This window comes from Drosophila sulfurigaster, chromosome 2R (assembly GCF_023558435.1).
Source record: "Drosophila sulfurigaster albostrigata strain 15112-1811.04 chromosome 2R, ASM2355843v2, whole genome shotgun sequence".
Lineage (NCBI taxonomy): Eukaryota > Metazoa > Arthropoda > Insecta > Diptera > Drosophilidae > Drosophila > Drosophila sulfurigaster.
Window position 1 is genome coordinate 24,347,155 of NC_084882.1, and position 24,281 is coordinate 24,371,435.

At 42.6% G+C, this 24,281-nt stretch overlaps 1 protein-coding gene across 8 annotated transcripts in view; it reads left to right on the top strand.

The window, feature by feature from the left end:
• LOC133838880 (low-density lipoprotein receptor-like) overlaps positions 1-23,616 on the top strand; it is a 40,849-nt gene extending 17,233 nt beyond the window's left edge. For 2 of the 8 annotated variants that reach the window (XM_062270124.1, XM_062270129.1), the window contains exons 3-10: positions 1,836-1,955; positions 2,029-2,148; positions 6,762-6,985; positions 7,777-9,174; positions 9,240-9,438; positions 20,846-20,985; positions 21,080-21,235; positions 23,439-23,616. In XM_062270124.1, the coding sequence (XP_062126108.1) occupies positions 1,836-1,955; positions 2,029-2,148; positions 6,762-6,985; positions 7,777-9,174; positions 9,240-9,438; positions 20,846-20,985; positions 21,080-21,235; positions 23,439-23,474 (2,393 nt within the window). In that variant the 3' untranslated portion in view covers positions 23,475-23,616. Of the gene's footprint in view, positions 1-1,835; positions 1,956-2,028; positions 2,149-5,937; positions 6,061-6,761; positions 6,986-7,776; positions 9,175-9,239; positions 9,439-9,662; positions 9,974-20,845; positions 20,986-21,079; positions 21,236-23,438 lie in introns of those variants that run through there. The other 6 variants (XM_062270123.1, XM_062270128.1, XM_062270130.1 and 3 more) reach the window with 5 other exon arrangements.
• Positions 23,617-24,281: the final 665 nt, after the last annotated feature.

The window sequence follows — 24,281 nt, forward strand, 5'->3', positions numbered from 1 at the left end:
AAAATATGAGCAATGAAGTTTATTGGAGATTTACAAATATTGTGAATTTCTTTCTATTTTCATAGCACAGTTAAAGCTGCACTAAAATTAGATGAATTTCATGGCTGTAACTCATCGTGTAATGTTGATTCATTAAAGCTAGACAAGTTCTGGGTATGACTCCTGGCACTGGCTCCTTTCTTGTTTAATGTCGGCGCTAAATGCCGCTGCTAGGTAAACACGGAACATTCTGGTACGTTTCTAGTCCCCAAACGCAAAACGTGATGCGCATTTTTCGCAGTGCGCTAGAAGCACATACAAAAACTTGCTTCAAACTTTATGGCTGGCCCCATGTCTGTGCATAGAGGCCAGAGGGCATCCTCTCAAAACACGCAGCAACTTGCCGCAGCAGTCGTGTCGGGCCGTGGCAAGAGTTGTGGCAGCTGCAAGTTGACTGACTCACTCTCTTCCTCTGACGCGTCTTTCAAGTCTGTTTGATGAAACCCGCGTTGCGTCTTAAAGCACCAAGCGCCAAGCAAAAATTTCAGATGTCAGTCAGCGATGCATTCATTTGCGAGTTACGCGTTAAATTGAGTGCAGCTTCAGCTAAAAAGGTGCAACATTTCTGAGGTGCAGCAAATGCAAATGAAAGAGATGTGCATTAAGTTGTCGAAATTGTAACGACCTGCTGCTGGGGAGCTTCGGGGGAGCAAGAAAAACTTGTGCAAAACGACTCAACAGAAATTGCGAGCTCAAGTTGTTTTCTAGCAAATGTCTCTCTAACCGGAAAGTTGACTAAATTACGAGTATCTGCGCAAAAGCTTTTAACAAATTTCCACAATGGCAACGCAACTTTGTTGCACTTTTCGCCAAGTTCTTTGCACCATTATCACTTATGCTAATGGATATTATGTGCTTAGAGAGCACACGATGGTCTACAATTAATTATGCCAGATCCTAATCCTAAGAGAGCTTTCACATTAATGATGCAGAAAACAAAGCCAAGAAAAAACTGACTTTATATGGAAGTTTTATTAAAACTTAATTTATCAATTCTCTGGAATTTTGCTGGCTTCCTTTTTTGTCATGGATTTACTTAAAATTTTCTTATAACTTACCACAACTTTGACACACCTAATGCTTGTTAGCAATTACAAAAGCTTGTACAACCATTTACTGTCATATTTTAATTGCATTTCTATCATTTACATCGCAGACCAGAGCCAACAACTCTAATTGATAGTTGGTCTGAGGGGGAGAGCGAGAAACAAAAATGCAAATTCTGTTTGAACTCTGGGATAATTCAAAAGCTTTAAGCTTCAGCAAAAGTAAATTTCGTTTTGGGAAACGAGCAAAGTCATAAAATAAAATGACCATAAAATGCCAGAAACTAAACTATTTTTCCAATGATGGCATGTAAAACAAAAGCCATTGCCACAGAGAGCGAGTGAGAGAAGAGGAAAAGCAACACAGCAGCGAACCCAACTGAAAGTGGCAAGTTTTTGTAGCCGGAAGCTTCGACGCTCACACAGCCCACAACATAAAAATCACATTTATTTTTGACACAGAAAACTATTGAAGCATAAAAAGTGGATTTTTCTGTGGCCTCATATTCTCTCATATTTTTTACTATCAACTATTATTAGTATAACTCTGCCTGTAAATAAGTGAAATGAGAAGAGTTTTTTTTTGCAAGTCAGCAAACAGCTTCCTTTGTAATACTTGCAGGGTATTTTCTATTCTATTCTTTCTCTACTTTTACACATTCCCACCGAACTATGCTAAATTGAATTCCAAAGATTTCAAATATTTACTTTAACTTTGAATTTTATTTTATTTTCTTTTATTTAACACAGAGGCAACATGCCCGGCCGACCACTTCCGCTGCGGCAATGGCAATTGCATACCGAAGTTATGGCGCTGTGATAATGAGAATGACTGTGCGGATGGTTCCGATGAAGCCCCTGGCACATGCAGTAAGTATTCCCCCAGCTTCGCACAGATGCACAATTTGTTGCTCACTTTATAGCCCTTTCGAAATCGCAATAGTAATGTCATGCCTGCTCGGCTTCGAGTTCAAGTGCCGAAATGGCGAACAGTGTTTGCCAGCCCAGTGGATGTGTGATGGCGCTCCCGATTGTCGCGATGGTTCCGATGAACTTGATTGTCGTAAGCAAACCAGATTAAAGCTCAAAAACAAACATTTCGACTACTACTAACCCGGAGGATTCACACAACTACTAAAACTGAAATGAAGGGGGAATTCATAACTTAAGGAGCCGCATTTAAGCATGATATTTATTTCAATGCATGCTGGGCAAAAACTAAGCTCCATCTTCCATCTATCTTTGACTTTATTACTTGGGCGCGCCTAAAAGTTGGCCTCGGTTCTCCATAAATTAACGTCACCAGGCTCGAGCACAATATCGCGACGAGAGCATCAAAAATGCCGCCACCAGCGGAACTAATTTGTATTTATGCATTAGTCCTCGACCCTCCCGCCAGCTGTTACTTGTCTCCCCCCGATCCATAAACTTACTTTGCATAATACGCTGTAAGCATAAAGCAGTGCCATTCGCATATGCAAATTTATGTAGTAGATGATTTACAGGGTGTTCGCTAGTCTAGTACTCGTTCTCCATGAGAAGCTGTCGCACAATTTTCGGGCAACTTATTCGGCAGTTTATAGTCTGTTTCACATTTGGCTAACTATATGCCACAACAACAAATTTTCCTTTTGCTTTTCTTTTCTGTTCTGTTTTTATTTTATTCCTTCACGCTGTAATTGAAAAAGCAAAAGCTGTAGCAAGAAGCAGAAATGATGAGATTTTTATGATGTTATCCACTCGTAACTCATCAGCAGGACGACGGCGAAATAAAAACTGGGTAATCAAAAACCAAGAGAGAGCGCGCGCCCAAATTGAGCCTGTGGTTTATTTTCTTCTTCTGCCAAACGACTGGCGGCAGGACACGGCTCAGCAAATTTTACACCATTTACAGCTTGCACAGGATTCGCATTCAGTTCTCTCTCTCACTCTCTCTTCACATCGAACACGTGTGACACTTTATGGCTTTTATGCACAGCAGCCGAACAAATAAAAACAAACAAGTTGAATGTTAATTGAAGTTTAACGTGCAACAAAGAGTATGCAAAACATTTTTTAATAAATTTCATTAAATTTAACAACATTTGCAATTAAATGCTAAAACAGAATATAAAAAGAAAAATGAGACATTTCGAAATAAATTCTGTTAATAACAAGTGATAAAGCTACAGTCGAGTGTGCTCGACTCAGAGATAGCCGCTTCCCATTTTAATTATCACCAGAACTTTGCAGTATTATTCTTCCTTTTGCCTGTTACATACATTACTCGCATTCACAAAGTTGTAATACCCTTCTATCCTATGGGTAGCGGGTATACAAACAACAGTGTTGCAAACATGTTGTTGTTTACGACAAAAAAAAACTTGACTGCAAGGCAGAGAAACTGCAGAAGTAAAACTATTTCACAATGGCATCAATCTTCATTGGCTTTGATGCCTTTCAAGTGTGTTTGTGTCAGCTCCTCTTTATCCCTCCCCCTTGACAAGATGCACGTTTGACACGTATACTAAAAGCATTTTAAATAAAATTAAAATCAAATTGTTACCGCCCCTTGGCAGATAACAGGAGAATGCTATTGAATACAGCACAAAACTTATGTGCGATTCTGCCTGTGTGTGTGTGTGTATATACGTGTGTGTGACTGTGCGTGTGCCATTCTTTGTTGCCAACAAATTGATTTTGCTATGGCTTACACGTTGAAGCTCAACAAAGGCTGGCCTGCCACAGGACATGTCGCTGCTTGTCCACTTTTACGAGACTAGCAACGACAACGACAGCAAGAAAGAGAAGAGTAGAGGAAGCTGCTTCTAATAAATTTTACTAAAGTCATAAAAGCGATGTTGCGTATACGCAATATTGCAAATAGGCGCATAATTAACTTTTTTAATCTGTCATCAATTATGGTTATGGAAATGTTCAGCTGCAATAAAATACTGCTCAATTTCTCTGTATTGTAGCTCTAATAATATTAAAATATTAATAACTGTGTGTGCAATTAAATTGAGTTGCATTTAAATACATTTAATTGCTGTCAGTCAAGTTGTCGTTTAAGATGCGTAATTATGCATAATAATAAGCTTATACATTTCTTAATTAGTTGGACAATGATTGGATTTTCGGTCTCAACAAATATTTTGATTATTAAATATTCGGCTTTATCGTTTCTTTGTTAACAAGACACACACACACATACACAAACGCACGCGCGCACACTGCAATAAATTCCAATTTAAGTCACATCACGCATACGACGCGTTGTACATGCAAAATATCAAGCAGCAAAGCGTAAAATAATAATAAATTAATTTATTTGCAACGATGCTTAAGCTGCTCACGGCAAATAGGAATGAAATGCCAAACATTGCTGCGCATAGGTGCACGCAAATAATGGTAAACAAAAGCAGAGCGAAGGGATGGGGAAAAGAGACGAAAGCGAGAGGCATGTCAAAAGGCATATTTAAATATGTGTGCCTGGCGTTATGTGCCTTTATTGCCTGTAGCACACACACACACACACATACTCCCACACACAGCAAACAACACGAATTACATAATCTTATCAGGCAAAATCAAGCATGGCCAGGACTCAAACAAAGGCCAGCATTCATTTTGCGCGTAACAACAAAAGCACAGAAAAAAAAATATACATGGAAAATAACACGCATTAAGGGTTAAACACAAGCGTTTTTATGCCACACACACACACACACATCCGCATGTGTGTGGGCGTGTCAAATGTGTGTGTGTATGTGTGTGGTGTGTGTTGTCAGCTTTGTTTAACGTCCGTCGCTCGCTCTCTAAATAGGCAACTGGCGAAACTTCAATGAAAGTTTCAGGCAACAAGACTGCTACCCATTAGTGTTAGCCTGAAAGTGTGTGTGTGTGATAATTGCTTTAATGCGTACGCATGTGTGCGTTTTAACTTTATGGAGTGTTGGCTGATAATGTCTTAATTACTGCCTAGATAAAATGCCGCCTGCTTAGCCCCAAGCAGCATTTGCAGTTTCACTGTTGCCCTATATATTTATAGCCGCCTTCGCTTCTCTCCCTCTCCTCTCCTTCTCCTTCTCTCACTCGTTCTGTCGTCGTACTCCATTGCGTGTGTTTGTGCTTAGTGTTGGCACGACAACTATGTTTATTACTTGCCAGGCATGTGCGCCACAATTGGACTTCGACTTCAATTCCAAGGCAGCTGCTTATAAACTTAATTACAATGCGAGTATAGAAAAGTCTGTTGCATGCTTCAAGGCGTCAAGACGAAACGCCTTCAATGGAAACCAAAATGCTGCAGCAGCAGCAGTATAATCAAAGATTTAACTAAGCATCACCATTAGCCAGACAGTTAGTAGCTACTCGACACACATACTGTACTCAGGCATCAGCATCAGTATCAGCAGTAAAAGTTTTACGCATCGAGATAAACATCTGAAGGCAGCTTTGATTTGCTGCGATATGCGTTGTTTGGCAATATGCTGAATTAGATACTCAAATCTAAGCTTAATCTCAAAAGTCATTGTGGCACGAGTGTGCTGTATTTTATATAGATTGTATTTTCTTTTTCAGAGATCAACATTCTTATTTTTTAGACAAATATATTCATTCTCTTTGACGAACAGCAAAGACTATAGAATACAAATGCGCTATGTGCCCATACAAATGCTATTAAAAAAAACATAAAAATAAAGAAAAAATTTTAAGTAATTCGCAATGTAATAATTCTCAATGAGTCTAGACTGTCGAATGAGTTTATCTTCTCATTTAACTTAAAAAGTACGAAGAACCCGCCATGGAACGCTATAATCTAAATTATTTTTCTCACACTCATTGCAATGAAAATTCTTGTGTATTACAGAGATAAAGGCGTGTTCATCAGAAGAATTCACCTGTAAGAATGGCATCGGCGAGTGCATCCCACTCACCTGGATGTGTGATGGCAACAAGGATTGCAGCGATGGTAGCGATGAGGCGTCGTGCAGTAAGAGACATCTAAAATCAAATCTAACTTTGTGCTACTCGCATTCTACTTCGTACTAGCTTTGTAGCTGTAGCTTTCTAGTTATTTATACTTGCACACACATACTATAACTACTGTGTGTGGGTGTGTGTGTTGTGTAGTGTTTCAACTTGTATCCCATAAGTATGCTACACATAGCTGCTGGAATTGTGTAATACTTATCTAAACATTACATATACAATAAAGCACAAATATTTACGCACACACACACACCCATACACGCATACACAGTGAACACTTTAGTGTGCAATGCTCTTATTACATATTTGTTGTAGTTACAGTAGTTATTGTTGTTCTCATTGTTGTTGTAACTACAAATCTCTTTTGGCTTTCATCCCTCTCAGCGTGGTGGCGGTGGCGTTGCTTTTCTTCTTTGCTTTCACTATTTTGCTTTGTTTGCAGCAAATTTTTTTATAATGGTGTTGGTTTTTTGTTGAGTTATGTCTCACATATTTCAGCTTCTTATGTTGTTACTCTCTCTCTCTCTCTTTGTGTTGTTTACCTAACTCTATGTTACACTATGTTACACTATACTTAACCACAGCTTCTCATACTTAAGTAAACACAACATTCTCACAACAAATCCTCCGCCTGCACACACAAACACACTCAATCAACATTGTCTTCTAACATGGAATTTCACTTTTAACGCACATATTTAGATACCACCTGCCGCTCGGATGAGTTCACCTGCGGCAACGGTCGCTGCATACAGAAGCGTTGGGTCTGCGATCACGACAACGATTGCGGCGATGGCACCGATGAGCACGATTGCCACAACATCGGCTGTCCAGCGGATGCCTTCACCTGCGGCGATGGCATGTGCATACGCAAGAGTTGGATGTGCGATGGCGATCAGGATTGCTACGATGGCAGCGATGAGAAAGTAAGTGATAGCTATGACAACCAATTATGAGTGTCTGGCAAATGCTCAACTGCAAAGTTTAAGTGAAATCTTCGATAAACTTGTGCGAAATTAAATGAAAGTTTGCACAAGTCATTTGGCCAAGTTTTTCATACCAACCTCGTACATACATACATACGTATATATATATATGTTTTATGGTGCATGCTAGAAAAGCATAAATTATGCAACACGCGCGCATTATTCAAAACTGACGACGACGACGTCGACGTCAACGATGGCGTCGTTGGCAACTGCTGCCATAAACATTTATGTGTATGACGTTCAGCTTTTGTTGTCAGACAAGGGAGCAGTAAGGAGCAACAACAACAGCAACAGCACCAGCAGCGTCTGAAACTGCTTCAAGTTCCCCAAAAAGAATAAAAGAAAATAAACTATAAAAACTGTAAAGAATTTTCGCTAGCAGCCCCCCAAAAAAAAAAGTATGCTACAAAACAGATATGCAAGCAATGGCCAGCGACAAGCGTCTGTCTATACACATACAATATAAAATGTGTATGTGTGTGTGTGTGCATGTCTTAGCTGCCAGCACAGTGGCTGCCACTTAGCAGCACGGCACGTGGTGGATGCTGCTTTATGGCATATTTGAAGCAAACTTCCTTGCCAGCATCCTTTTGACAGGCGCTGCAAAAATGCATTTTAAATAAAGTATACGCACAGTAGACAGGCAATTTCATTGACTCTCCTTCTCCGCTTTCACTCACTCACTCACTTATTCTCCTTTTCTCTCTTCTTCTTATGTCGCTCTGCAGGATTGCGCCGCATCTGTTAGACCGCTTTCCTGCAGCACAAACGAGTTTCTCTGCAAGGATCGCATTACCTGCATCTCAAAGTCGTGGCTCTGCGACGGCGATCACGATTGTCCCAGTGGCGAGGATGAAGAAATGTCGAACTGTCCGAATATCACCTGCCGACCAGATCAATTCCAGTGCCACGATCGCAGCTGCATTGCCGGTCATCTGGCCTGCAATGGCGAATCCGACTGCAAAGATGGCAGCGATGAACGCGACTGCAGATTGGCAGCAAAGCGACAGAGCTGCAATGCAACGAGTGAATTCGACTGCGGCGGTGGGCAATGCATTCCCTTGTCCAAGGTCTGTGACCAGCGCAAGGATTGCCCCGATGGCGAGGATGAGCCAGCGGGCAAGTGCAAAATCAACGAATGCGCCACCAAGAATGGCAACTGCATGCATCGCTGTGTCGATCAACAGATTGGCTACCACTGCGAGTGTCGATCGGGTTACAAACTAGCTGCAGATGGCCACACGTGTGTGGATATCAATGAGTGCGAAGAGCCGGGTGCCTGCTCACAGATTTGCATCAATGAGATGGGAAGCTACAAGTGCAAATGTCACGAGGGATACATGAAAGATCCCAGCAATCACACGCGTTGCAAGGCCACCGAGGGTCATGCTTCACTGCTGTTGGCACGTCGTCATGATATTCGAAAGATTGCGCTGGATCACATGGAGATCACATCGATTGTGAACAACACAAAGTCAGCCACAGCTCTTGATTTTGTCTTCCGCACTGGCATGATCTTCTGGAGCGATGTGACCACGCAGAGCATCTACAAGGCTCCTATCGATGAGGGCAATGAAAAGACAGTTGTGCTCAAGCAATCATCAGTCACTTCGGATGGTCTGGCTGTGGATTGGGTTTACAATCATGTGTACTACACGGACACGAGCAAATGCACGATAGAAATGACCAACTTTGACGGCAACATGGGCGCAGTCTTGATCAAGGATTCTCTCGATATACCGCGCTCCATTGCACTCGATCCCATCGATGGCTGGATGTATTGGTCCGACTGGGGAGCATCACCTCGCATCGAACGCGCTGGCATGGATGGATCGCATCGCACCACGATTATTAACTATGATGTGAAGTGGCCCAATGGCATCACTCTCGATATGGTGCGAAAACGCATCTACTGGGTCGATGGCAAGCTGAATGTCATCTCCTCTGCCAACTACGATGGTTCTCAGCGCAGACAGATTCTCTACTCGACGGAGTATCTGCGACATCCGTTCTCCATCACCACCTTTGAGGATTACATCTACTGGACGGACTGGGACAAGCAGACCGTCTTCAAGGCCAACAAGTTCACCGGCGAAGGTGTCGAGCCCATTACAGCCGTGCACATGGTAAGCATACTCTTTGTATACTACTATCGAAACACTTCCTTTATACCCTCATACCCTTTTTGCAGTTGCAGCATCCGATGGTTATTCATGTGTATCATGCATACCGCCAGCCAGATGGCGTTAATCACTGCCAATCGGTCAATGGCCACTGCTCTCATCTCTGCCTGCCCGCGCCGCGCATCAACGAGAAGAGTCCGCGTATTTCGTGTGCGTGTCCCGCGGGTCTGAAACTGATGGCCGATGGCCTCATGTGCGTCGAAGATCGTAAGTAGCTTTTGTCATCTGCTCGATTTAAAAATGCCATTCAATGCAGTTTGCTGTTGCACGAGTTCTTGTTGCGGTTGCGGCATTTAACGCTGCAATCGACTGCGATTAACCGTCTGCATTATGGTTATTTTGTTTGGCTTACATTTTGATTTAATTTTCTGTTGTTTGCCGCTTGATTAAAACATTACTTTTATCCAATTGACTGCGCTACACACACGCAGATGTCACAGCGCGAAACACAACTCGTGTTAAGCCAAGCAGTCGGCCTTCAGTAAACAGTTCAGTAGCGTTGCCAACGCCGTCAAGCACAGCAACAACAGCACCCCCGAAACTACCTCAAGATGCACCAACGAGTGCAATGCCTGGTAGGAGATTGATACGATACAATAGATTATATGGGTGGAAGGCTTTTCGTAGTTGGTGTTTGGCTGTCACGAAACTCTTCATGTCTTCTAATTACTTGTGTCTAACCATAACTTTAATGCTTAGTCTGTCTAACAGTTTTTGCTATTTATAGCTTACACATTTGTAAATGCTTTTCCACCTGAGAGCTGAGAGCTGTTCGCTACTCGCTTTTAATTTCGTCTGCCATTTGTCACGCCAATTTCAACGCGCACATGTCATCATCATAAATCAACATCAATGATATCGACATATTATATTCAATATTATTATATTCAAATATTTGAAAAATATAACATAAGTTGTGTTCAAGGTTTGAACTTTTTTTCAAAAATCGCAGGCGAATCGCGCGCGAATGAATCGCGGGGCGAGAAAATGTTTGAAAACACAACTTATGTTATATTTTTAAAATATTTGAATATAATAATTGAAGTATTATTAAATAACCAAGGTTTCAACTTTTTTCAAAAATCGCATGCGATTCGCCTGCGATTCGCTTGCGATTCGCCTGCGATTCGCCTGCGATTCGCTTGCGATTCGCCTGCGATTCGCCTATATATATTTTAAAATATTTGAATATAATAATTGAAGTAAGGTTTTGCATATGAACTTTCTTTCAAATATCATTTAAATAATAATGCGAATAAATGGCAAGCGAATCGCGCGCGAATAAATCGCAGTTCGCTTGCGATTCGCCTGCGATTCGCCTGCGATTCGCCTGCGATTCGCTTGCGATTCGCCTGCGATTCGCCTGCGATTCGCTTGCGATTCGCTTGCGATTCGTCTGCGATTCGCTTGCGATTCGCTTGCGATTCGTCTGCGATTCGCTTGCGATTCGCCTGCGATTCGTCTGCGATTCGCTTGCGATTCGCCTACGATTCGCCTGCGATTCGCCTGCGATTCGCCTGCGATTCGCTTGCGATTCGTCTGCGATTCGCTTGCGATTCGCCTGCGATTCGCCTGCGATTCGCCTGCGATTCGCCTGCGATTCGCTTGCGATTCGCCTGCGATTCGCTTGCGATTCGCCTGCGATTCGCTTGCGATTCGCCTGCGATTCGCTTGCGATTCGCCTGCGATTCGCCTGCGATTCGCTTGCGATTCGCTTGCGATTCGTCTGCGATTCGTCTGCGATTCGCTTGCGATTCGCCTGCAATTCGCTTGCGATTCGCCTGCGATTCGCCTGCGATTCGCCTGCGATTCGCTTGCGATTCGCCTGCGATTCGCTTGCGATTCGCCTGCGAGGTTCGCAAAATCGCAGGCGATTCGTCTGCGATTCGCTTGCGATTCGCCTGCGATTCGCTTGCGATTCACCTGCGATTCGCTTGCGATTCGCCTGCGATTTTTTAAAAAAAGTTCAAGCCTTGAACACAACTTATGTTATATTTTTAAAATATTTGAATATAATAATTGAAGTAAGGTTTTGCATATGAACTTTCTTTCAAATATCATTTAAATAATAATGCGAATAAATGGCGAGCGAATCGCGCGCGAATAAATCGCAGTTCGCTTGCGATTCGCCTGCGATTCGCCTGCAATTCGCCTGCGATTCGCTTGCGATTCGCCTGCGATTCGCTTGCGATTCGTTTGCGATTCGCTTGCGATTCGCATGCGATTCGCTTGCGATTCGCCTGCGATTCGTTTGCGATTCGCCTGCAATTCGCTTGCGATTCGTCTGCGATTCGCCTGCGATTCGCTTGCGATTCGCCTGCAATTCGCCTGCGATTCGCTTGCGATTCGCCTGCAATTCTCCTGCGATTCGCTTGCGATTCGTCTGCGATTCGTATGCGATTCGCCTGCGATTCGCCTGCGATTCGCTTGCGATTCGTCTGCGATTCGCTTTCGATTCGCTTGCGATTCGCTTGCGATTCGCTTGCGATTCGTCTGCGATTCGCTTGCGATTCGTCTGCGATTCGCTTGCGATTCGCATGCGATTCGCCTGCAATTCGCCTGCGATTCGCTTGCGATTCGCTTGCGATTCGCCTGCAATTCGCCTGCGATTCGCTTGCGATTCGCTTGCGATTCGCCTGCAATTCTCCTGCGATTCGCTTGCGATTCGTCTGCGATTCGCTTGCGATTCGCCTGCGATTCGTTTGCGATTCGCCTGCGATTCGCTTGCGATTCGTCTGCGATTCGCATGCAATTCGCCTGCGATTCGCCTGCGATTCGCCTGCGATTCGCCTGCGTTTCGTATGCGATTCGCCTGCGATTCGCTTGCGATTCGCCTGCGATTCGCCTGCGATTCGCCTGCGATTCGCCTGCGATTCGCCTGCGATTCGCTTGCGATTCGCCTGCGATTCGTCTGCGATTCGCTTGCGATTCGCCTGCAATTCGCCTGAGATTCGCCTGCAATTCGCCTGCGATTCGCTTGCGATTCGTCTGCGATTCGCTTGCGATTCGTCTGCGATTCGCTTGCGATTCGCTTGCGATTCGCCTGCAATTCGCTTGCGATTCGCTTGCGATTCGCCTGCGATTCGCCTGCGATTCGCTTGCGATTCGCCTGCGATTCGTCTGCGATTCGCTTGCGATTCGCCTGCGATTCGCTTGCGATTCGTCTGCGATTCGCCTGCGATTCGCCTGCGATTCGCCTGCAATTCGCTTGCGATTCGCTTGCGAATTCGCTTGCGATTCGCTTGCGATTCGCCTGCGATTCGCTTGCGATTCGTCTGCGATTCGCCTGCGATTCGCTTGCGATTCGCCTGCGATTCGCCTGCGATTCGCTTGCGATTCGCCTGCGATTCGCCTGCGATTCGTTTGCGATTCGCCTGCGATTCGTCTGCGATTCGCCTGCGATTCGCTTGCGATTCGCCTGCGATTCGCTTGCGATTCGCCTGCGATTTTTGAAAAAAAGTTCAAACCTTGAACACAACTTATGTTATATTTTTAAAATATTTGAATATAATAATTGAAGTAAGGTTTTTGCATATGAACTTTCTTTCAAATATCATTTAAATAATAATGCGAATAAATGGCGCGCGAATAAATCGCAGTTCGCCTGCGATTCGCTTGCGATTCGCCTGCGATTCGCCTGCGATTCGCCTGCGATTCGCCTGCGATTCGCCTGCGATTCGCCTGCGATTCGCCTGCGATTCGCTTGCGATTCGCCTGCGATTCGCTTGCGATTCGCCTGCGATTCGCCTGCGATTCGTCTGCGATTCGCCTGCGATTCGTCTGCGATTCGCCTGCGATTCGCTTGCGATTCGCCTGCGATTCGCTTGCGATTCACCTGCGATTCGCTTGCGATTCGCTTGCGATTCGCCTGCGATTTTGAAAAAGTTCAAACCTTGAACACAATTTATGTTATATTTTTAAAATATTTGAATATAATAATTGAAGTAAGGTTTTTGCATATGAACTTTCTTTCAAATATCATTTAAATAATAATGCGAATAAATGGCGAGCGAATCGCGCGCGAATAAATCGCAGTTCGCCTGCGATTCGCTTGCGATTCGCCTGCGATTCGCCTGCGATTCGCCTGCGATTCGCTTGCGATTCGCCTGCGATTCGCTGCAATTCGCTTGCGATTCGCCTGCGATTCGCCTGCGATTCGCTTGCGATTCGCCTGCGATTCGCCTGCGATTCGCTTGCGATTCGCTTGCGATTCGCCTGCGATTCGCTTGCGATTCGCCTGCGATTCGCCTGCGATTCGCCTGCGATTCGCCTGCAATTCGCCTGCGATTCGCCTGCGATTCGCCTGCGATTCGCTTGCGATTCGCCTGCGATTCGCTTGCGATTCGCCTGCGATTCGCCTGCAATTCGCCTGCAATTCGCTTGCGATTCGCTTGCGATTCGTCTGCGATTCGCTTGCGATTCGCCTGCAATTCGCCTGCGATTCGCTTGCGATTCGCCTGCGATTCGCCTGCGATTCGCCTGCGATTCGCCTGCGATTCGCCTGCGATTCGCTTGCGATTCGCCTGCGATTCGTCTGCGATTCGCTTGCGATTCGCCTGCAATTCGCCTGCGATTCGCCTGCGATTCGCTTGCGATTCGCCTGCGATTCGCCTGCGATTCGCCTGCGATTCGCCTGCGATTCGCTTGCGATTCGCCTGCGATTCGCTTGCGATTCGTCTGAGATTCGCCTGCGATTCTCCTGCGATTCGCCTGCAATTCGCTTGCGATTCGCCTGCGATTCGCCTGCGATTCGCTTGCGATTCGTCTGCGATTCGCCTGCGATTCGCTTGCGATTCGCCTGCGATTCGCCTGCGATTCGCATGCGATTCGCTTGCGATTCGTCTGCGATTCGCCTGCAATTCTCCTGCGATTCGCTTGCGATTCGCATGCGATTCGCCTGCGATTCGCTTGCGATTCACCTGCGATTCGCTTGCGATTCGCCTGCGATTTTTAAAAAAAAGTTCAAACCTTGAACACAACTTATGTTATATTTTTAAAATATTTGAATATAATAATTGAAGTAAGGTTTTTGCATATGAACTTTCTTTCAAATATCATTTAAATAATAATGCGAATAAATGGCGAGCGAATCGCGCGCGAATAAATCGCAGTTCGCCTGCGATTCGCTTGCGATTCGCCTGCGATTCGCCTGCAATTCGCCTGCGATTCGCTTGCGATTCGCCTGCGATTCGCTTGCGATTCGCCTGCGATTCGTCTGCGATTCGCTTGCGATTCGCCTGCGATTCGCCTGCAATTCGCTTGCGATTCGCCTGCGATTCGCCTGCAATTCGCCTGCGATTCGCCTGCAATTCGCCTGCGATTCGCCTGCAATTCGCCTGCGATTCGCTTGCGATTCGCCTGCGATTCCCTTGCGATTCGCCTGCGATTCGCCTGCAATTCGCCTGCAATTCGCTTGCGATTCGCTTGCGATTCGTCTGCGATTCGCTTGCGATTCGCCTGCAATTCGCTTGCGATTCACCTGCGATTCGTTTGCGATTCGCCTGCGATTCGCCTGCGATTCGCCTGCGATTCGCTTGCGATTCGCCTGCGAGGTTCAAGGTTTGAACTTTTTCAAAAATCGCAGGCGAATCGCCTGAACACCTTGAACACAACTTATGTTATATTTTTAAAATATTTGAATATAATTATTGAAGTAAGGTTTTTGCATATGAACTTTCTTTCAAATATCATTTAAATAATAATGCGAATAAATGGCGAGCGATCGCGCGCGAATAAATCGCAGTTCGCCTGCGATTCGCTTGCGATTCGCCTGCAATTCGCCTGCGATTCGCCTGCGATTCGCCTGCGATTCGCCTGCGATTCGCCTGCGATTCGCCTGCGATTCGCCTGCGATTCGTCTGCGATTCGCCTGCGATTCGTCTGCGATTCGCTTGCGATTCGCCTGCGATTCGCTTGCGATTCGCTTGCGATTCGCCTGGGATTCGCTTGCGATTCGCCTGCAATTCGCTTGCGATTCGCCTGCGATTCGCCTGCGATTTTTAAAAAGTTCAAGCCTTGAACACAACTTATGTTATATTTTTAAAATATTTGAATATAATAATTGAAGTAAGGTTTTTGCATATGAACTTTCTTTCAGATATCATTTAAATAATAATGCGAATAAATGGCGAGCGAATCGCGTGCGAATAAATCGCAGTTCGCTTGCGATTCGCTTGCGATTCGCCTGCGATTCGCTTGCGATTCGCTTGCGATTCGCCTGCAATTCGCTTGCGATTCGCCTGCGATTCGCTTGCAATTCGCCTGCGATTCGCCTGCAATTCGCCTGCGATATAACATAAGTTGTGTTTTCAAACATTTTCTCGCCCCGCGATTCATTGGCGCGTGAACAGTTCAGTAAACAGTTCAGTAGCGTTGCCAACGCCGTCAAGCACAGCAACAACAGCACCCCCGAAACTACCTCAAGATGCACCAACGAGTGCAATGCCTGGTAGGAGATTGATACGATACAATAGATTATATGGGTGGAAGGCTTTTCGTAGTTGGTGTTTGGCTGTCACGAAACTCTTCATGTCTTCTAATTACTTGTGTCTAACCATAACTTTAATGCTTAGTCTGTCTAACAGTTTTTGCTATTTATAGCTTACACATTTGTAAATGCTTTTCCACCTGAGAGCTGAGAGCTGTTCGCTACTCGCTTTTAATTTCGTCTGCCATTTGTCACGCCAATTTCTTACACATGCATACAACATACAACGCGCACATGTCATCATCATAAATCAACATCAATGATATCGACATAATCACTCAAAAAAACACACACACACGTGCACACACACACACACATATGCAAACACAGCTATACATGACAATTTTGCGGGCTGCCATGCGAAAGCAGAAAGCAGAGCGAAGAGAGAGAACGAAAAACCGCCAAAAGGAAGCGCTACTGACATGTTTAATGGCAACAATGGTAACAGCGTCGCGACAATCTCCCACTCATCCCCTTCCCCCCACCACGCAAGTGTGTGCTGGGCTTAAGCGACAACCCTATGACACTTACTCCATCGAATTTGGCTGCATGCAATTTGTGCCCAACTCTGTCAGAAGCGATGACAATGCGGATACGGATGTGGATGTGGATGCGGATGCGAGTGCGGATGATGAACGGCTGACAGCCGCAGAGGCAGCTGCCGAGCGCTGTTCTCGAGAACGAGAACGAGAAGAACGAACTAACGGACAGACAGACAGATGGACAGGCAGTCAAACTGATATATCAGCAACAAGCAGAAAGTGAGAAGCGCTGCTCTGTCGACAACAAATCGCCATGAAATTAAATTGTACACAAAACGACATGGCCAAGAGACAGAGAGAGCATACACACACACACCCACATATGTGGGCACTCAAGAGGAGGGCGTGGTGTGTCAGTGTCGGGGCCGGCAAATAGCAAATAGTTTAACCACAAATTCATCATCCACATGAGCCGCACACACATTCAGCCACATCCATCAGCAGCAAAATTGGCGCTGTCAACACCTCATGGCTGCAGCACAATTATTGCCATGGATGCTGGCATTTTGGCATTTTGTCGCGCTTTGACACAGTCTCCCCCAAAAATATGTGACACACTCTCGCAAATGTGGCAAATATTTCGGCAAACGCTATGCTGATTGTTTGTTGCAGAGTCAACCAAATGATTGCAATTCCCCCTTTCGCGACGCCATTGTGAGATGCGCCTAAAAGCACGCTTTGATCTTTGATCTATTGAAAGCAAGAAAATAAATTAGCACGTTTTCGACGTCGCCCAAAACAACAAAGTCTACACACATAGAAAGCTGATGAGACGACTGTGTAGCCATCTAAGTTGAAGGACATTTCAAAAGCGCACATAAGGTTCTTAAGTTTTCCATAGAAACGCCCACGCAATTTGCTGCGGCTTCGGCTGCTGCTGCTTCTTGTTATCATTTCTGGGAAGAGACATAGAATGGAACATGACAAACACGCTCGCATCATTATTATTATTTATAGCAGCTGGAGCGAACACGCGCTAGTTTTTGGCCCAGCTAATTCCGTCAAAGAAAAAAAATTAGCCACGCACTAAAATTAGTTTCATCATCAAAATATTTTCGCATTTCACGTGCTTTATCTAATTATGATATTTGTAATATTTCTTCGCATTTCACACATAAATCATTAAAAAATGTTCAATTATTATAATTTCAATTCATTCACTTCGTTTGACGACATTTCTACACTTCTTTTAAACATTTAAATTACATACATTGTATGTCCACTTCAAGAAGCTCTTTAATCACTTTGTTAAACTGTAAAGTCCTCTTTAAATTGTTATTTTTTTTATTGCCCATTTGTGCTGTCGGTGAAACCTAGAGCGAGCGTTGCTATGCCTACCCAAATCAAAAGCTTGGGGAGAGAAGAGCAGCTTAGCTGTGTGAGGCCACACAAATGCGCCTAATTACGTCAATTTAAAAAAGTAAAAGAATAAAAGGAATGAATATAAAATAAGAAAACGTTAAGCGGCTCAAGCAAATACCGTTACATTGCCACAACCTGACTGACCGACAAAATAAATGGACAGATGGACAGACGCAGAGACTGACCCAAGCAAACTCAAATGCTGCACTATATTTCTAAGAAAACGACAAACTCGCTAAGGACTACACAGCAACGATAATGATGATGTTTGCTAATGATGATGATGATCACGACTTGGACCAAGTGGGTGCTTGAAAGAGAGAGAGAGACAGAAAAATTGTGAGCTGAGTGCTTAGGCGAAAGTTTGCACAGTACGCGCGACCAGATGAGCAGATGATGGTCTGACCCCCAAAACCAGAGACGGGGGGTGGGCGGATGATGGGCCAAGTAAATAACTATAAACTAGTTAAGGACTATTTCAATTAGATGACCAAGCCGGCAAACGGGAATACGCCATAACTGCAATTTCAATTAGCGGTTTGTGCTACTTTTTTCTATGGCCTTGCTTGCCACCCTTGATTGCCACCCACGCGGCAGCAGCCGCACTTCAAATTGCTTAATTAAGCGCAGGCAAAGTTTCGCAAATACGCCAGAGACAAACAGGCAAAAAAGACAGAGCGACAGACGGCGACTGCGATTCCGACTGCGATTGCGATTGCGACTGCGGCTGTGAGCTTGGTAGCGTCATAAACTTTGAGCCTTCGAAGTAACGATTGCATTTTTAATAGCCAAACACATAAAGTAACATAGAGGAGGGAAGTAGAGGAGAGAGAGGGGGCACGGGTGGTTATGGGTCAACAGCTGCTCCAGTGTTGTTTGCAAATTTTATGACTTTCAGTTGGGCTGCAGTTGTTGGTCAGCTCAGCGCCAGTTTACCATTGTCTCGCACTTTACTGCATATTGTGTGGCATTAAATAGCAACATGCTGTCAGCCGCTGCCGCATGCCACATGCCACACACACACACACACATACTCGCACACGCACAAACATTTTATTTTTCTATACATTGAGATACGGTATATATCCCGGAAAAGTTTTCAACTTTGTTTATCTAATCTGGTCACAAAAAAAAGGTGACATCGCCGTCGGCAACGTAAAGCATTTTATGCGTTTTTATTTCATTTGCGATTTCCCTCGCTTGCCTCATGCTCCGCTTTCGCTAGCCACAGGAGCACACGGGAACAGGAGCAGGAGCATGTCGCGAAATTTTTATGGCATATTCGTTAGGGGTGCTACGAGAAATACACCTGGTCTGGTCTGGTCTGGTCGGGAATGGTCTGGAGTATGGTAGCGGAGCCATTCGCTGTCTTTAAAAAAACATATAAAACACATGTGCAGGATTATAAACAGAACAGAATGCGAACAAAAAATTGGGGGAACATTACATTGTTTGTTGTGCTGTGCCTGGGAGCTGGCAAATTGCATTTGCTATAGATTAGGGACCCGCAATAATATATGACATTTATGGCAGTACATAAAATATGGCACAACAAGAGGGGAAGACAAACAGCCAGCAAGTTAGAGTATGTTCCAAAATACTTCAACTCAGTGGGAAACTTAAAGTTGCAAAAGTTGAAAAAAAGAAAAATAAAACTGCACTACAAATAAACTAGGAAATAGAAATACTAACATATATCATTAGTTAGTTCCACCTTTCTACTTCATTTCTGTTGAATTTAAGAAAAACCCTTTTTAGTAGACTAATATATAAACAAAAACACCTCTCTAAATTAAGCTTACTCTATCTATCCTATCTCTCTTTCAATGTGTAATTAATTTCGCATTAGACAACCTTAAAATACTAAAAGTAAATTGATTTAAAATGCAGCGATAACCGTTTGAGGAACACCCTCAACGCACAACAACCTTTTTTAACTGCTATGTGGGGAAGAACCTTTAAATGATAGCACAGAAGTCTGCGCCCTGCCCCTAAAAATACATTTTGAAAGAAGTTTATTTTATATCACACACACACACACAGTAATACACACGAACACAGCTTGCAATTAATGTGGCAAGTATGCGTAGAGCTTTTCAACTGCTTTTCTTTTGCCACTTGACTGTCTGTTAATGCCGCAAATAAATTGCTAAGAACCTGCTCCCCGGTTGGCGCTGACAATCGATGCTGTGCAGCTGTTGCCGCTGCCAACTTTTAATGATAATTCCGGTTGCTGCCGTTGCCGCTGCCGCTGCCATATGCGGCACATTCTCATGCTGATCCGTCCAGTTCATGGAAATTACGACAAGCCGTAGACCAAAAATTAATACTAACAACACAAAAAGAATAAGAATAATGACAAAGAAGCAGACAGGCTTGTATAAGATGAAGAAGATGGAGAAAACAACAAGAAGAACAATAAGTAGAACAAGAGGCGACAGTTCGTGCAATGCTGTTAAATGCGGCACATCCTTTGCCAGACGAACGCGTCCTGTGCTTAACTTTTGAACAAATTCTAAACGGAAAATATGAAAACGAATTATGTTGACAGCGGAAAAATCCTACAACTTCCTGCCGCACAGACAACGTCACCAGCAACACGGAAAAAAAACACAAAAAAAACCAAAAAGCGTGACATAAAAAGTTGACAGCGTAACGGCAACCGAGACACACACAGCGGAGCATGGAAGATGAGAGACACTAGGAAGAAAGAGGGAATCGGGAGGGGGGGGGGGCAGGAATTGGGGACGGAAACATTCGCCACTGGATGCCGTCGACTTTTGGCAGTTCCCAAAAATAATGAAATATTTTAATTATGCTTCAACCTGACCAGAACACAAGAATCCTCATGAACTTGACGGAATTTTTGATTAAAACAATATATTTTTAGAACTATTATCAAATAATGCACATGCTGCGCTGACTTTGATGCCCAAAATACTCTTGTAGTTGAGTAAACATTCTTTGAATAACTAATTTGCCCATATTCCTTGCTTTGCGTTGATAAATTGCCTTGCGGCAGCTTTTAATAAAAAATAATTAGACTCGCTTGCTTTACTCTTTGAATTTCCTTTTTTTTTATAATAATGGTGAAAGATTTTTCTGTGCTTTACTTTCTTCTGCTCATAAATATTGAATTTCAATTTTGGTTTTGGTTTTCAATATCCATTTTAATCACAGCTAACTAAGAGAGTATTATATGTTGTATGTATTCACTTCTTAGCAGACAAAGTGCCCGCCGGAAATGCGACACACAAGGATGACAAACTCTTGGACTCGTCGCAAACTGAAGAGCAGAGCTCAGCATGGACAACAGCAGTGCTCGTTGTCGGCTCCATTGTCGGAGTAATAGTTCTTGTGGGCGTAAGTACTGCAAATTATTTGTATGCCAATGAATTTTGGCCGGTAACTAAGCAATCAATTTATTTTTCGGTTACTATGTTTATATATTTTGCAGACATGCTATTTGTTCATAAAGCGTTACCCGAAGAGAGGAAATTCCATGAATTTTGTGAATCCCACGTACAATAAGACCACAGAGGATACGTTCAGTTTGGAGAAGAATGCGCCCATCGATGCAAGCAGTAAATATGCCCCAGCATTGGAGGAAGAGGTAAGCGGGTCGATGGTGACGTCAGCGGCAAATCCAAATGATTTTAGCTATGTGAGATTTTAAATTTGCCAGGCTAAATCTAAGCTAGAACTAATCTTAAATTAAATGTTGTACATAGATGGATACATATGTATTTAGTCAGATTATATATCGTAAGTCGTAAGCTATATCAGTTGGTAACCTACAAAATAAGTTGAGTACAAGTTGGGAGAGCCCCGTGCTGAAAGAGTAACATAACATATAAATGTAAAAATAAGTATGTACTCTATTGTATATCCGAGTGTTTATTCTCACTAACTAACAGAACCACGCGAACAACAATTTATCATATTTCCAAATGCATTCTTAAGTGTTATAATAGCATATAGAACAAGCAACTTTTAAGTGTTTTACCAGATAATAGATAACGTATTTATATGTGTGCTTATGTGTTTTCTGAACCAAGAGGTTTTATTTTTAAAATCCTCAACAAGTTGTGACAATTTTTACATATACAAAATAATTGAAAGCTCGTTAGCTAGCCACAAATGTCAAATAATTAAGCATATTTTATTTTGAACAATCCATTTGTAATTAGAATAATATATTTAATGAAATAATATGTGTTCACTTTCGAAACCTAATCACAGTATATAATTTCTTTAAAGATAAATGAATATACATATTTAAAAATAATACAATTTCATAGATGATTGAGTATTTGACATTTGGCGCTAGTTTTGCTAGTTAAATTAAAATGAGTTTGGTGCTCAATACATCACAAACTTTGCAGAGTAATATTCTATGAAGTTAAAACTTGGCTTTCTAAAAGAAACAGAAATATTAGATTTATTTTCAATGTCTGTCCGCTTCTTTCCCTTTTCTTGGAAACGCAAATTTGTATATTTACAAAATTCGCATCACTTAATTTAAAAATCCAATTCTGAAAGAGTATTTAAGCCTCAGCTTGCCAGCAACATAGTTAGTTTTTCCTTTCTGTATCCAAAAATCTGCGCAAGCAAAACAGTTGCAAATCTTGAACATCATCGAATACGAGTTTAGCAAATATTTAGTTAAGACCAATGTGTATGCAAACATTAAACAGTTGCACACACACACACACACACACACACATATGACTTGACAGGATTTTAACGAAATTTGTTTATCAACTTTGCACGCTGCGAGCGAAAACGCAAAAACCAAAGCTAGATATCCATTAGCAAATAGAAGGTAAGTCGTGGTCATGCATAATAAATTGTTGCATACGAAATTGTCATTATTATAATTATTATGATTATTATTACACTGAGTACACATAATTTAATTGGCATTTTATTGTTATATGATTTAATTTATTAGCCATTTATAAATCGATCTAAATGCCGCCGCAATGCCACCAGATTGCCATCGATTCTATTGTGTGAGAACATTGTGAAAATTGTTGAAAACTCTCGTTGACACGACACGGCATTAGAGCAGCCCTCAGGGCCGCACCTTTCGTAATTTCGTAATTGTAATGCAATGCAATGCAATCAAAACGTGCATATCCATTGGCCAATTAAACAGAAAGGCCAATTAAAAAAGCGTCAATGGAGCGTCAAAATGTCCTTTTTTCTGCCTGTCGCAGTCCAACAGCAGCTGCTGCATTTTCATATAATTTACTAAAATATTTAAATTAAATTGAATTTTGCATTTCGGCAAATGCCTGCTGCTATTTTTAATTAGCACGCTAAATTTTAAACTGCACCAACAAAAAAAAAAAAAAAACAAATGGAAAACACAGCGAAAGAACAACAACTACATAGATAATTATGCCAATTTAAGCAAAATATCATTAAGCCTGATTTTCAGTGCGGTCAGCTGGCATAGAAATTTGCATTTGCATTTCACGAATAGACAAGGACGACGATTTACGCATTGTTATCATTGGGAAATTTTACGATGTTTGTATTTATAATATTTCGAATTATGCAATCAATTGGGGTTCCGGTAATATCGCCATCAACATTCCCGCCGGATTATGGAAAATATCCCATTATATTTTCGTTCAATTTATAGTTGTTTAAAGCTTAATTTATATTTAATGGGGCAGAGTTTTATTTTTACATTAAACATTACAGTTGATTACGTACCCACTTTTATCATTTTTACACTTTGCCTTAATGTGTTAAGCGTACATATTTGAAAGCAGCTTTTAATATTTGATTACATTTTTTTCCAGGAACCCTTACGCGCTGAGGTCATAGAATGTGTTTGAAATGAGAGCATAAGAAAGCCATACACAACAAAAAACAAAAGACATATCCAAACAGACTGCGGTTTATCGGCAGAAGCTAAGGCAACAACAAGAAGAAAGAGCAAAACAAGAAAAAAAAACTCCTATTATGAAGTCCTTTAAGTTTAAGGCACCTAACTCAAAGAAACAAAAAGTAAAACTTTTGTTTAGCAAGTATAAAGAAGCATGCCAAAAAAGACAACAACAACTACAACAACAAGAACATTAACAAGATGGAAACCACAAGAAAGAGAATTCAATCACAACAATAAGATGAGAACCACAACAATTAAATATTATCATGGGGAAAACAAAATACTCAACAAATTTAATTTGTTGCCTAGTTTACAATTTAATTTAAATTCAACATCAAAACTCATGAAACACGCCTCCATTCAAATACGCCCACAAACTAATACGCAACTTTTGCGACGGCAGGGCGAAACCTTTTGAGATCAACCAACAGCATCAACACACACACACTCACACACACACTCTCATACACACGCACATTTGTATGTACACTCACACAACCGCACACACGCATATCCATACTCATAAGAATACACACACACACACAATACACGCAGGGAGCGAGCCACAAGGACACAATTCAGAGCCGAAATTCAACCTTTCGTTTTAAGTGAATGAAATAAATTGTAAAAAGTTGAAAATGTGCAAAATAATTTGTTGGAATTTAAACAAAAAACTAAGAAATTCCTCTGTTGATTTGCTCAATTGTGATAGAATTTATTACTTAAATGTAAATTAAATATCAAATTGCATTTG